The sequence below is a fragment of the Tamandua tetradactyla genome, chromosome 4 (genome assembly GCF_023851605.1).
Source record: "Tamandua tetradactyla isolate mTamTet1 chromosome 4, mTamTet1.pri, whole genome shotgun sequence".
Taxonomy (NCBI): Eukaryota; Metazoa; Chordata; class Mammalia; order Pilosa; family Myrmecophagidae; genus Tamandua; species Tamandua tetradactyla.
In genome coordinates this window covers 171,895,597-171,911,135 of record NC_135330.1, presented here as the reverse complement: position 1 = coordinate 171,911,135, position 15,539 = coordinate 171,895,597, and the positions used below count along the sequence as shown (strand labels likewise).

Sequence of the window (15,539 nt, the reverse complement as noted above, 5' to 3'; positions counted from 1 at the left end):
TATATATAAAAAAGGAAAAAGAAAAAACCAAAAACAAAAGATACAAACAAACAAACAAACAAACAAAAAACTATATTTCAGGTGCAGCTTCAGTGTTCCAACATAGTTACATTACACTTAGGTATTATTGTGCTGTCCATTTTTGAGTTTTTGTATCTAGTCCTGTTGCACAGTCTGTTTCCCTTCAGCTCCAATTACCCATTATCTTACCCTGTTTCTAACTCCTGCTGGTCTCTGTTACCAATGATATATTCCAAGCTGATTCTCGAATGTCGGTTCACATCAGTGGGACCATACAGTATTTGTCCTTTAGTTTTTGGCTAGACTCACTCAGCCTAATGCTCTTTAGATCCATCCATGCTATTACATGCTTCATAAGTTAAGTCTGTCTTAAAGCTGCATAATATCCCATCGTAGGTATACGCCACAGTTTGTTTAGCCACTCGTCTGTTGATGGACATTTTGGCTGTTCCCATCTCTTTGCAATTGTAGATAATGCTGCTATAAACACTGGTGTGCAAATGTCCGTCTGTGTCTTTGCCCTTAAGTCCTTTGAGTAGATACCTAGCAGTGGTATTGCTGGGTCGTAATCCATTCTGCCATTCTATGTCTTTTGATTGGGAAATTCAGTCCATTACCTTTTAGTGTTATTACTGTATGGATAATATTTTCCTCTACCATTTTGGCTTTTGTATTATATATATCATATCTGATTTTCCTTCTTTCTACACTTTACTCCATACCTCTCTCTTCGTCTTTTCGTATCTGACTCTAGTGCTCCCTTTAGTATTTCTTGCAGAGCTGGTCTCTTGGTCACAAATTCTCTCAGTGACTTTTTGTCTATAAATGTTTTAATTTCTCCTTCATTTCTGAAGGACAATTTTGCTGGATATAGAAGTCTTGGTTGGCAGTTTTTCTCTTTTAGTAATTTAAATATATCATCCCACTGTCTTCTAGCTTCCATGGTTTCTGCTGAGAAATCTACACATAGTCTTATTGGGTTTCCCTTGTATGTGACAGATTGTTTTTCTCTTGCTGCTTTCAAGATCCTCTCTTTCTCTTTGACCTCTGACATTCTAACTAGTAAGTGTCTTGGAGAACGCCTATTTGGGTCTATTCTCTTTGGGGTGCGCTGCACTTCTTGGATCTGTAATTTTAGGTCTTTCATAAGAGTTGGGAAATTTTCAGTGATAATTTCTTCCATTAGTTTTTCTCCTCCTTTTCCCTTCTCTTCTCCTTCTGGGACACCCACAACACGTATATTTGTGCGCTTCATATTGTCCTTCAGTTCCCTGATCCCCTGCTCAAGTTTTTCCATTCTTTTCCCTATAGTTTCTGTTTCTTCTTGGAATTCAGATGTTCCATCCTCCAGTTCACTAATTGTAGCTTCTGTCTCTTTAGATCTACCATTGTAGGTATCCATTGTTTTTTCCATTTTTTCTTCTTTGTCCTTCACTCCCATAAGTTCTGTGATTTGTTTTTTCAGATTTTCTATTTCTTCTTTTTGTTCAGCCCATGTCTTCTTCATGTCCTCCCTCAATTTATTGATTTGGTTTTTGAAGAGTTTTTCCATTTCTGTTCGTATATTCAGCATTAGTTGTCTCAGCTCCTGTATCTCATTTGAACTATTGGCTTGTTCCTTTGACTGGGCCATATCTTCAATTTTCCGAGCGTCATCCATTATTTTCTGCTGGTGTCTGGCCATTTGATCAGATTTCCCTGGGTGTGGGACCCGGCTGGTTGAAAGGTTTTTCTGTAAAATCTCTGGGCTCTGTTTTTCTTTTCCTGTCCAGTAGGTGGCGCTCGTCTGTCTGCGGGGCCCACCAGTAAAAGATGCTGTGGCTCCTTTAACTTGCCAATCCGAATCTTGCAGTCGGCTCGGGAAACCGCGCGTGGAGGGGGGATTGCCGGCCGCCGCAGCTTGGGGGACTGCCGGTCCAAATTGCCCAGCTGTCCCTAGATGCCAAGCGTGGCAGGAGGGCCCTGCTATCCAACGTTCCCAGTCAGACCCGGGAGTCACGTGCGTGGAGGGGACCCCAGTCGCCAGCCGCCCCAGCCGGGAAAACGCGCGCCCCTCGGGTATCTCACCGCAGCGGATTCTCCCTGCCCGTTCAGCCGTTCCAGAATGGGGTACGCTGTCTTTTTGGTCTCTGTCGTGGCTCCGGGACTTGTTTCGTATTGTTTCTGTTTCTTTAGTTGCTTTTCTGGAGGAGGAACTAAGACCCGCGCATCTTACTAAGCCGCCATCTTCTCCGGAAGCCTGTGTACCAGGCTTTTAAGACTTTGGACACTATCAGAAAAACCTGTTCTTAAACTGAATTCATACCTGTGGTGTGAACTCACTGTTAATATGACCTTTTGAGGATGCTATTTTTAGTTAACATCTAAAAATTCAGTGGCCAACTCAATCAGTTTGGGCTATAATTCAGATTAATGGAGTCCTTTATAACCAGAATGAAATTCAGACATAGAGAGAAAGCCAAGAGAAACTGGAAGTTAACAGAACCCAGAAGAGAAAGGAAAAGACGCTGTTCTGTGCATAGTCATGTGACAAAACAATCAAACACAGGATTGCCAGCAGCCAGCTCCAGAATGCCACAATCTTCAGGGAGAAAAGCATCACCTTGCTGATGACTTGATTTTAGATTTCTTCTTGCCCTTCTCCTGCAAGCCAATCAATTCCTGTTGTTAAGCCAAAACAAATAAACAAACAAAAAATTCTCATGCACCCGCTAAGTGGAAATGTATTTTCATAATACAACTTTGAAAAACAGTTTGGCATTACCTACTAAATACCCAAGATTCAGTAACTCGCTTCCTAGGTACATATTCTATATATATATACATGTACAAAGGATACAAACAACTGCAAGAATGTTCTCTGAAGAATCGTGAGTGACACTGCCAAAATGGAGAAACTCAATTTTCATCAGTAATAGAATGTGTGGTTTATACATGCCATGGAATATTACAGAATAATGAAACTAAAATTATTGCTACATGCAACAACATATATCAATCTCATGAATCTCATGAAAAACACAAAATGACACATCAGTGAGGTCATTCATATAAAGTTAAAAAACAGGCAAAACTAGGGCGATACAGTGGTGGCTGAGTGGCAGAATTCTTGCCTGCCATGCTGGAGACTCAGGTTCAATTCCCAGAGCCTGTCCAAGCCAAAAAAAAAAAAAAAAGGCAAAACTAAACAATATATTTTACATATTCACAAAGAGGTAGTAAAACTATAAATTCAAAAGCAAAAAAGTGCCTATCACAAGTCAGAATAAGGTTGCAACCTGGGTGGCAAATACAATGGTTTGTTACTTTACTCATACATTAAACTGCACATATGTGTCTTATGCACTTTTATGTATGTTTCACAATAAAAGGTTTTAATTATCTATTCATTTTTTTCTTTCAGTCAGCTTAAGGGAGTAACACTGGCTATAAATAATTGACTACTATTTTTTCAAGAAGGCCTAGGAAGGTCACCCTGGAGAATGAGACTACTGGAATATTCAAACTACTTAATTAGCAACTGATCTTAAATTGGAAAAATAAGACATTAATATTCAATAGTTGTGGGATATTTGGAAGAAGTAGAAATAAAATATAGACATTTAATTCACTTTATAACATGGCTAAGTAAAAGAACTTGTAGACTTTGTTGCTTTCTGAGTACTAAAATGTTCTGAGAGATCCAACTACCCAGAATCTCAGTGACTAATAACATTATTCTTTTATTTTTACTTATTCTTTTTAATGATTATTACAAGATATTTGAACATCTGCATATTCTCGGAAAAATGAGACTGAACATTTGTGTGGGTATATGTATGAATGGAGAAAGAAGCTGGAAAAAGGACTGGCTTTTATATAAGTCACAATTAGACCCACTCCATCCCACATGACCAATAAGGCAACTGCCCTTTCTTAAACCTGACCAATAAGGCAACTGCCCTTTCTTAAACCAGAGAGAAGTTGGGATGTCAACTTTCTGGAGAGGTCTGCAGAACAGAGGAGAGATGAGACATATCAAAAAGAGTCTGTATGACATTATTCACAATCACTAAAAGATGGAAACAATCCAACTGCCCATCAACAGACAAGTGGATTAACAAAATGTGGTATATACATACAATGGAATATTATGCAGTAGTAAGACAAAATAATGTCCTGAAGCACATGACAAGATGGATAAACCTTTCTTGAGGAAGGTGAAATAAGCCAGACACAAAAGGATAGATACTATATAACTTCATTTTTATGATCATGGTAAAGGTAAACTCAGAGGAGTATAATACAGAAGGTAGGGGACCTAGAGATACACAGAATCTAGAGATGGGTGAATGGTTAGCTAATGAAGTTGAACTTAAATGTTGGGATCGGAAAGAAATGAAGGCAGTTCATTAGTGGATTTGTTAAGTAATATTGCTATATTGATGGTGAACATGACTGAAAGGGGTTATACAGACCCATGGATCCCACCGCTTAACACTACAAATATAAATAAGTTCTTGCATGAACTACTTCAAATTTATAGATTTTGTACAAAAAGTGTATGATACTGGGGTATAGAGGGAAAACTGCTATTGCATACTATGGGCTATTTAACAGGAAGACATGAACACTACCACAGCAATACCAGGAGTAAATGGAAGGGGTGTTTCAATCAGTTATTCTTTCTCTTAGGAGCAATGAAAACTGTCTAAAACTGAGACTTCTGACTTCGGACATTACACACGATGCCCAATGATTACAGGTGGCTGAAGGATACACTGACTGAGATTAGCAAACTCTGGTATATAATGATCAAATATTGTGCTGCTACAGAAAGAAACGAAGTCATGAGGCATACAACACTGAATGAACCTGTAGGGACATTCTGTGATGCAAAATAAGCCAGAAACAAAAGAGCAAGTATCATACAGCCTCATTTAGAAAATATTTATAAGAAAATTGGGGCCTAGATTGTAAGCTCTTATAGCAGTTTCATTTAGTCCAGAGCAGTAATTGTTATTTCTGGATTTTGAGAGGCTGTGCTATACATATATGTATAATCTGGTATTTCCCTGGAATTTTTGGTAGCTGGGTACACCTAAGAGTCAGAGTAGGAATTCTGCAGTTCTGAAGGTCAGCACTGCCACATACAACTGTTAAAGAAATCGAACAAGAGATCAGGCTCCAATTAGAGTTAAGAACAAAACTGATCATGTCAAGATTAAGGTAATTCAGAATATAGGGGTAAGGAAGACAGTATATGTATTTATATGTATTTTAGAACTTTACCTACTCCATAAGACCAGAGGAAGAAAGGTTTATTTTGTCCAGAACCTAAATTTTTTGCAGCACATAATCTAACTCAACCTGTCTGGATAGATCATTTAAACAACCCAAACACAGGGAGCCCAAAATGGGGGGGGGGGGGGGGGGGCTGTAATCCTGTATAGCTTAATGTAACTTCTGCATACATCTCAGAGTATGTTAAGCAGATAATAAAAAAAATAGTGGCAAAGTCCCTTAGGGATGGGAGGAAAAATATGGACCTATTAGACTTAACCACCAGGTAAACCCCTAATACTGTGTCAAACATTAGGGACTCCCAAGTCTACAGGACAAGCTCTTGATCTTGAGGCTTGCTCTTGTCAAGCTTATTTATGTATCTGAGAAGCTAAGCATATCTCTAGTTATGCCTAAGAGTTACTTCCAAAGGACCTCTTTTGTTGCTCAGATGTGGACTCTAAGTCCAACTCTGAGAGTAAAAAAAATCATTACCCCCCCACCCCCCGCGGGACGTGACATCCATGGTTGAAAGTCTCCCTGGCAACGTGGGATCTGACTCCCAGAGATGAGCCTGGCCCTGGCACTGTGGGATCGACAATGCCATTCTAACCAAAAGGAGAAAAGAAGTGTTAACAAATAAGGTATCAGTGGCTGAGGGAGTTCAGAGTCAAGAGGCTACTCTGGAGGCTACTATCAGCTACACACTGCTACCGATCAGAGTTTGCCAAACCCCAACCAAAACCATTCCTATCAATCCTAAAGAACACTGGGGGCTTTATCTGAGATTCTACAAAGGTTCCATGTACTAGGATTACTTTCTAGAAACCTACAACCTCCAGATAGGTTCCTAGGCCAGGTAAGTTCTAAAACCCAGAGGAGCCAGCCTCTCCAGAACATCAACTAGTTTCACCCCCTTATCCCATATTATCGACAGCCCTTTTCAACATGAAAAAGTTAGAATGGGTGTAGCTCAAACAACCCTAAAGATCAGGATAAAGATCAAAGGAGATAGTGAAGTTATACAGAGAAGGTAGGGTTTAACAAATTTGTATGATTGCTGAATCATTATATGATCTTTAAGTCTCCAGGGTCTTGAAGAAGCTAGAAGCAAAAACCTAAAATTATGGAACTGTAACCCATACCAAACTCTGAAATCTGTTCTACAACTAATTGTTGTGCTGGGCTTTGAAGTGAATTGCTTTTTTGTATATATGTTTTTGTTTTTTCACAAAAAGAAAGAGGTTGCCTCAAGTACTGAGCTAGAGGCAGGAAGGGAGGGGCAGAAGAATGCTGATTTCCATTAAAATTCTCCCATACTGTTTGGTTTGTTATCATGTGCCTGCAATGCTAAAAATAAAAACTTAACTTTTAAACTCATTAAAAAAAAAAAGTCCTCCAGCACATTTTTTGACCAACTGATCTTCGGCAATGGTGCCTAGTTCATGCAGTGGGGGAAGAATAGCTTCTTCACCAAACGGTGCTGAAAGAGCCAGAAAGCCATAAGCAAAAAGCTGAAGGTGGAGCCCTTTTTCACACCATGTAAAAAAAAAATCCAAATGGATCAAAGACCTAAATGTAAGAATTAAAGCTATAAAACTCTTAGAAGAAAGCATAGGGAAACATCTTCAGTACCATGTGTTAGGCAGAGATTTTTTATACACTTGACACCAAAAGCATGAACAACAAAAGAAAAAAATAGATAAACGGGATTATACCAAGATTAAAAACTTTTGCGCATCAAAGGACTTGATTATCAAGAAAGCAAAAAAACAAACTACAGAATGGAAGAAAATATTTGGAAACTACTTATCTGTTAAAGGTTTAATAACCAGAACATATAAAAAATTTCTACAATTCAACAATAAAAAGATATGCAAGCTCCTGTCCCCTCCCCCAAAAAACAAAAAAGACCTGAATAACATCTCTCCAAACATATATAAATGGCCGATAAGTAAATGAAAAGATGCTCGAAGTCATTAGCCAGCAGGGAAATTTAAATCAAAACCATGAGATAACATCTCACACCCCCTAGAATAGCTTCCCATTAAAAAGGGCTAGAAAGGATGTGACAACATAGGAACACTTGTACAATGTAAGTGGGAATGTAAATGGTTCTGCCACTGTAGAAAACAGTATGGTAATTCATTAAAAAGTTCAGTATGGAATTACTAGAATTACTATTATGATCCAACAATTACACTTCTAGGAATATACCCAAAATTTGAAACCATGGACTAGAACAGACATTTACAAACACATGTTCATGGTGGCACTGTTCACAATAGTTGAAGGTAGAAGCAACCCAAGTGTCCAACAACAGAAGAATGGATATATCACAAAAGGTGATACATTCATACAATGGGATATTATTCAGCTATAAAAAGAAGTGAAATGCTGGTACATACTACAACATGGATAAATTCGGAAGACATCACGTTGAGTGAAATAAACCAGATATAAGAGGATAAATATTGTATGCTTTCTTTTATATGAAATACTTAGAATAAACAAATTCAAAGAGACAGAAAGCAGAATAATGGTTATCAGGGGTGGGGGAAAGGGGAAATGGGGAGTTACTTGCTAAAGGAGCATGATTTTTACTTTAAGACGAGAAAACTGTCTAGAAATCGATAGTAGTGAAAGTTACACAGTATTGTCTATGTACTTAATGTCAAAGAACTGTCCACTTAAAATGGTTAAAAATGGTATGTATATTTTACCACAATTAAAAACAAGTAACTTCCAATATTTAAAAAATAATCCAAAAATCCTATTTCCTTATATAGTTATATAGCCCAGGATTAGGACCTGAATACATCTTTTTCAGGGGAGATAGCGCAATCCATAATACTGGGTGAGCCCTTGAGAGAACTAGGGCTGTCCCTGAGATCAGAAAGGTTCTCCTGCTTGAAGCCACCCCACACACTTTTCATAGCATGAGTTCCTGAATGTTGACAGTCAGGCTTATCTCCTATTTCCCACTCTTCCTCCCAAATCCTAGGCCAAGTCTTTCAGGTAACTGAGCATCCCAATGGAAAAAAATACACCATATTCGACATTTTGGAATCTCCCAAAAGAAACCACTGTATCATTACCCTATAACAAAGCCCATCCCAGGACTCTGCAGAAGCAGAGAACGCTTATCATCTTTTATGTGTGCTTTGCTAAATGAGAGACAGTCAACAATGACAAGACACCTGAGAAAAATGTCTAAAGCAAAAAGGAGAGAGTAAAGTAGAAGAAGAGGAGATGAGAGATAAGGAAAAAGAGAAGGAAGAAGGAAGAGAAAGTGAATAAAAAGAGAGGAGGAAGAGGAGAAACAAACAGCCAATGAAAGGAAAGGAATAGAAAAAAGTTAAAGGCAATAATTAATATTTCCAGAGTTAAAATATCACATACATGATACAAAGAATATGCTCTGATATATATTCCCATTAGGGGCTTTCTTCAATCAAAAATAGTAAGCAAAAATGTAAAACTTCTATATATGGGTTAGAAGGCAATTTTGAGGAAATCTTAGAAAACTTTCAGGAAGAGAAAAAAAAGAAACAAAGGCACTAAGAAAAGTAGGAAAAACATAAGAAAATTGGAGGATGAATTTAAGAAGTCTGTTATGGGTTGAACTGTGTCACCCAAAAAGGCATGTCAAAGCTTTAACTCCCAGTAGCTCAGAATGTGACTTTATTTGGAAATAAGAGTTGCTGCAGATTTAATTAGTTCAGTTAAGATGAAGTCACACCAGAGTTGGGTAGACTCTTTTTTTTTTTTTTTTTTTTTTTTAAAGGAAAGACAGAGAGAAGGAAGGAAGGATAGAAGGAAGGAAGGAAGGAAGAAAGGGAAACATCTCTAAACATTTTCTTGTTTTATTGTATTCTGCTTCTCCGTTTTTGTTACATGGGCTGGGGCCGGGAATCGAACCGAGGTCCTCCGGCATAGCAGGCAAGCACCTTGCCCGCTGAGCCACCGCGGCCCGCCGAGTTGGGTAGACTCTTAATCCAATTATGACTGGTATACTTTTAAGAACAGAAGAGCAGAGACAAAGACACACAACACAGGGGAGAAGATCATGTAAGATCGAGACAGAGGCTGGAGTCACGCAACCCTAGGTCAGGTAACACCAAGGATTGTCAGCCACGACCAGAATCAAGGAGGCCAATGGAGAGAGCATGGCCCTTTCTCCTTGATCCGACTTCTAGCCTCTAGAACTGAGACAATAAGTTTCTGTTGTTTTAAGCCACTAAGTTTATAGTCATTTGTTACGGCAGCACTAGGAAACTAACACAGTTAATAGAAGTTTCAGATAAAAGGCAGTAAAAACAGTGAAGAGGAAATTATCTAAGAAACAATGCAAGAAAAATTTTCAGAAATAAAGGACCTGAGAGCTCAATCCTTTTTATAGCAGTAACTTTAACAAATTTTAGATAACGTGTAAAACTAGAAAAAAATTCAAGAAATAAAAAGGATTAGCATGATGTTTAAAAACTTGAACATAAACTGCCATGTCGGAGACCCAGGTTCAATTCCTGGTGCCTGCCCATGCAAAAAGAAAAAAAAAAAAAAAGCTTGAACATAAAAATTTAATGTATCAAAGACTTATTCCTGGTTGTTTTAACTTCTAGAAACTTTATGCATATTTGACTTTTTAAACTATGTAGATATACTGAATAAAATTTAACCCCTATCACAGTGATATGCTGAGAATACTTAACAGCAGAGCTAAATAAACAAGTCACCAAGTTGAGAAAAGATAAAAGTATCAATCTATCAAATTTCTGCTCTTATTTAATTAATAGCCATACATATATATATAGTATATATATCTACTTTTGAGCCCTGGTGTATCATCAATTCATGTGGTTTATTTAAAGCATCAGTTACTACAGCTATTTCAAAATAAATAACTACAGAAGTATTGGGAATAATACTTTATATGGTTCTAAATCTGACTTAGGAATGCTCTCTTATTTCCCAACATAACCCACAGGAATTTTAAGCTTTTCTTTGAAACATAAATAATAAGGTTGTCTGGGGAAGACAGACAATATCTAGAGTAGTTCATATGTACAGAAACTAATTTCCCTGAAATTCACAAGTTTTTTAAAAAAGCAAATGGAAAGGGGTGTAAAAGTCAGAATATTAATACCTACAGTCTGCCCACGGATGGCAGAATTCCAAGATGATCCCCAATAATGTACTTCCCTTGTATGGTCTCCTCCCCTTAAATGTGGGATATCACTCCTGTGATTATGTTATATTAAAAGGCAAAGGCAAAGGGATTTTGCAGATGCAATTAAGGTTCCTAAACAGATGAGTCCTGTATTGAAAGGGAGACTGTCTTGGGTGTCTTAGTTTTTAGGGCTACCATAACAAACTACCACAGAATGAATGGTTGCCATAAAACAATAGAAATTTATTGTCTCACAGTTCTGGAGGCTAGAAGTCTGAATTTAAGGTGTCAGTAGGGCCATGCTTCCTCTCAAACCTATAGGGGAGAATATATTTCAAGCCTCTCTCTTGGCTTCTAGCAGTGGCTTGCCAGCAATTCATGGCATTCTCCCTTGTCTAATTCAATCTGGCCTCATTTTAACCAGTAACATCTTCAAAAATCGTATTTCCATATAGGATTACATTTATAGACCAGACTTTGACTTGAATACACCTTTTTTGGGGGGGGACAGAGTTCAGTTCATAATACTGATGAACTGGATAAACACTTCAAGAGAGGGGTAGGGCCATCCCTAAGATCAGAGAGATTCTCCCGCTGGTCTCAAGGAGTAAGCTAACAGCTGCAAGGAATGAATTCTGCCAACAACTATGTGAGCTCGCAAGAGGACCCTGTATCTCAGATGAGATCATAGTCCCAGCCAACATCTTGACTACAGTCTTCTGAGACCCTGAGTAGAGAACTCGGTTAAGCCAGGCCTAGACACTGACCCATGGAAAACACTAAGATAATAACTAATTGCTTTAAGCTGTTAAGTTTATGATAATTTGTTACATTAATAGAACATGAATATACTGTCATGAAAATCTTATCCAAAAGGCAATGCCTAAAAACAAAATTCAGATATATGGCAGAAGGGAAGAAAAAGTAAATACAGTTTTTTAGGATATTTAAAAATAATCACAATTATATCCCAAACTAATTCTTCTAGTTGGTTTAAATTGATAGCGTACTAAGTCAAGCCAAAATTTTGGTATTCTTCAACTTCATTAACTATTTCACAAACAGCTTTATCCTTGTTTTGTAATCATTTTTTCATGTTTAGTTTACCCAAGCCTTCCCATCAAGGACACAGAAGACAAAGCCAACTGTTTAACTGTTTAAGTCCACAGGTACTATAGCCTCAATATTCTCTCATGTTCAAGTTCACAGGAAAATGCAGGAAGGGAGAAGAAAAGTTAAAGGCTAATCTATCACCTAGTTTCTATTCAAAATTTTCCTAATTCCTACTTTTCTATTCAAAATTTTAAAAACGTGGAAACCACATTGAAGAAGATTCCAAGTCTAAGCCCCCTATCAAAAAACAAAACAACAGCCTCTTCTAAGATGGTTCCTAAAGATCCACACCTTCTAGTACTCATACCCTTGTGAAATCTCCTCCCCTCGAGTGTGTGCTGGACTTATTGACTCACTTCTAATTATAAGGATTTGGCAGAAGCGATGGCATGTCACTTCTAAGACTACTTTATAAAAAGACCATGGCTTCCACCTTGGAAAAGATGACTCAACCTGGAGGAAGACAGCTGCCATGTTGTAAAGCAGCCCTGTAAAAGCCCATGCGGTGAAGGACCAAGGACTATCGATAATACCTGAGAGTAAGCTTCAAAATGGACACTGCTTCTCCACCCAAGTGGAACCTTTAGATGAAACTGCAACCCTGGCCAACAGTTTGCAACCTCATGAGAGATTCTGAACCTGAGGAACGCAGTTGTCACATCCAGATTCCTGACTTACAGAAACAGTGAGAAAATCAATGTAGTTGTCTTAAACTGTGAAGTTTTGAGATAATTTGTTATGCAGCAATAGGTAACTAATACTCATCCTACCACCAAAGGTGGTTTTTAAGGTAAAAACATTAGATACTTTGAGGCAACAGTACAACAGCAGAATTTACTAGGAGAATAAAATCTCCAACCTTAAGCACTCTTCCTGAAAGACCAATAATTTCACCATCTTTTGGCTCTACCACTGTAGCAGTATTCACATCGCCACTTCCCGTTGTATCAATGATATCAATGATTTTCGGTTTTCCATCAGTTGTAACCTGGAATAAAAAACAATTATAAGAGGAATTGTACATTTTAGTTTTTTAGCCTTAAATAAAGCAATACCAGCTTCTTTATCTCTATATGTAATTCCCCACAAAATCCAAGTCAAGAAAATCAAAAGATGCATTCATTTTAAAAAGAAAACTGAATTATTTTAAGCCAAAAAGCCTGACAAATACTAACAAGAAAATTTAATGAAGAAAACCCCACAGAATCCTGCAAGTGGTGTATTACATACATTTAATAAGTATTTATTGAGCATTTAGTATAGGTCTCACTCAATTTTAGGTGTCGAGATACAGCAGGAATCAACATACAAAAATCTGTAACCTCATAGGTCTTACATTATGGTGAGAAAACAGTCAATGAACAAATAAAATATATCAGATGATGGTAATTACCAGAGAGAAATATTAAGGATAGAAGGGAGACAGGTGGTGTAGGACATTCAGTTTAAAGTAGGCTGCTCAAGAATGGCCTCAATGAGGTGGCTAACATTTAAGCAAAGACCTACGGAAGCTGAGCTTTGGGCTAGACAAGTACAAAACTTCAGGGGGAAAAAAGACGTTTAACAAAGCATTTCATTATTGGATGCAACACCAGCATCTCAAACTTAACAAGTCCAAAGTTTAAACTTAACATGTCCCTTCAAATCTGTTTCCTTCCAGGCTTTGCTGTCTCAGGCATCAGCACATACCAAGCTGCTTAAGCCAGAAAATTCAAGTCCTTCTCTAATCCTTTACTCTAGCTTACTCCTTAGATAGACTCTATCAGAAAGTTCCATTGATTCTTTCTCCAAAATACAGTTTGAATCCATCTTCTGTTGATTTTTGCTGCCATTATCCCAATCCTCCAAGCTGCTATCACCTCTTACCTTCACAACTAACCTCTTTACAGGTCTCTCAGTTTCCATTTGTGGGCCCCACACCAAAAGCAATCTGGAAATAAACTGTATTATACCATTTTCTGTTTAAAATCTTTCAATAGATTCCCAGTGAACTTAGAATTATAAAACATTCTGCAAGATCTGACCTCTGCCACTCTTAGTAACTCATGACTCCAACAGCATTGGTCTTTCAATTCCTGAAACATGACAAACTCTTCTGTGCCTCACATCTTTTTGCACAGGGTCCTTCTGTCTGGAATTCTCAATCCCTTCAGGTGTACTGTGGGGATTTCATTTCATCCCAGTTTTCTACCAGAATGTCACCCCTTCAGAAAGGTTTATCAAATGATCTCTTTAAGTCATAATTCTTTCTCACCATATTTGTTTCCTTCATAGAACTTAATCCAATCTGTGATTATACAGTTACATGATTCCTGGTTTACTTATTTCCCCTATTAGTATATAAACTCTGTAAGGGGAAGGACTATGTCTATTTTATTCATCGACCGATACTCAATATTGGCAATGCCTGTTAGGCCCTCTTCAACATTAAATTATAAAATAAATAAGCCAAGCCCTTGATCTTGAGGCTTGCTACTGTGAAGCTTATGTATGTAGCAGAGAAGCTTAGCCTACCTATAGGAATGTCTAAGAGTCACCTCCAGAGGACCTCTTTTGTTGCTCAGATGTGGCCTTTCTCTCTCTAAGCCCAACTCTGCAAGTAAAACCATTGACCTTCCCACTACATGGGACATGACATCTAAGGATGAAAGTCTCCCTAGTGGTATGGGAGATAACACCCAGGGATGAGCCTGGTCCTGGCACTGATCATTATTGCCATCTGACCAAATGGGGGGTAAGATGTGTAACAAATAAGATATCAGTGGCTGAGAGAGTTCAAATAGAGTCGAGAGGCTACACTGGAGGTCATTTTTACGCATGTTTCAGTTAGACATTGCTACCTATCATGACATGCCAAACCCCAATCAAAACGATTTCTGCCAATCTTATATAAGATACTATGCTCTTTTGTTGCTCAGTTGTGGCCTCTCTCTCTCAGCCAACACAACAAGCAAACTCACTGCCCTCCCCCTCTATGTGGGACATGACTCCCAGGGGTATGGGCCTTCCTGGCAACGTGGGACAGAAATCCTAGAATGAGCTGGGACACAGTACCAAGAGACTGAGAAAACCTTCTCGACCAAAAGGGGGAAGACAGAAATGAGACAAAAAATAAAGTGTCAATGGCTGAGAGATTCCAAACAGAGTCGAGAGGTTATCCTGGAGGTTATTCTTACGCATTAAATAAATATCACCTTTTTAGTTAAGGTGTAACAGAGAGGCTGGAGGGAACTGCCTGAAAATGTAGAGCTGTGTTCCAGTAGCCATATTTCTTGAAGATGAGTGTATAATGATATAGCTTTCTCAGTGTGACTGTGTGATTGTGAAAACCTGGTGTCTGATGCTTCTTTTATCTACTTTATGGACAGATGAGTAAAACATGGATTAAAAATAAATAATAGGGGGAACAAATGTCAAAATAAATTTAGTAGATTGAAATGCTAGTGGTCAATGAATGGGGGGGTAAGGGGTATGGTATGTATAAACTTTTTTTTCTGTTTTCTTTTTATTTCTTTTTCTGAATCCTTGCAAATGTTCTAAGAAATGATCATGATGATGAATATACAACTATGTGGTGAAAAAAAAGAACATTCATATTGTATGTTGATTGGTTTTACTAATAAAAAAAAATAATAATTAAAAAAAGATTCTACAAAGGTTCCATGCACTAGGGTAACTCTCCAAAACCTACAGGTCCTTGGACAGGTAAGTTCTGAAATGCAGAGGGGCCAGCCCTTCTGGAACATCCATTAATTCCATCCCCCATCCTATATTATCAACACCCCCTACCAAAATGAAAGTGTTAGAATGGGCATAGTCCAAATACCCCTAAAGAGTGGGAGAAAGATCAAAGGTGATGGTGGAGTTATACAAAGAAGTTTGGATTTAAAAAATGAGCATGACTGGTGAATCATTATGCTGATATTTTTTAGCCTCAGTACCTTAGAGCACCTAGAAATAAAAACCTAAAATT

At 38.0% G+C, this 15,539-nt stretch overlaps 1 protein-coding gene across 3 annotated transcripts in view; it reads right to left on the bottom strand.

Annotated features, from left to right (window-relative positions):
- Positions 1-15,539, bottom strand: part of TPP2 (tripeptidyl peptidase 2) — a 101,852-nt gene that overhangs the window by 79,933 nt on the left and 6,380 nt on the right. For all 3 annotated transcript variants that reach the window (XM_077158617.1, XM_077158615.1, XM_077158616.1), the window contains exon 2: positions 12,426-12,554. In XM_077158617.1, coding sequence (XP_077014732.1) covers positions 12,426-12,554 — 129 coding nt within the window. The remainder of the gene's footprint in view (positions 1-12,425; positions 12,555-15,539) is intronic.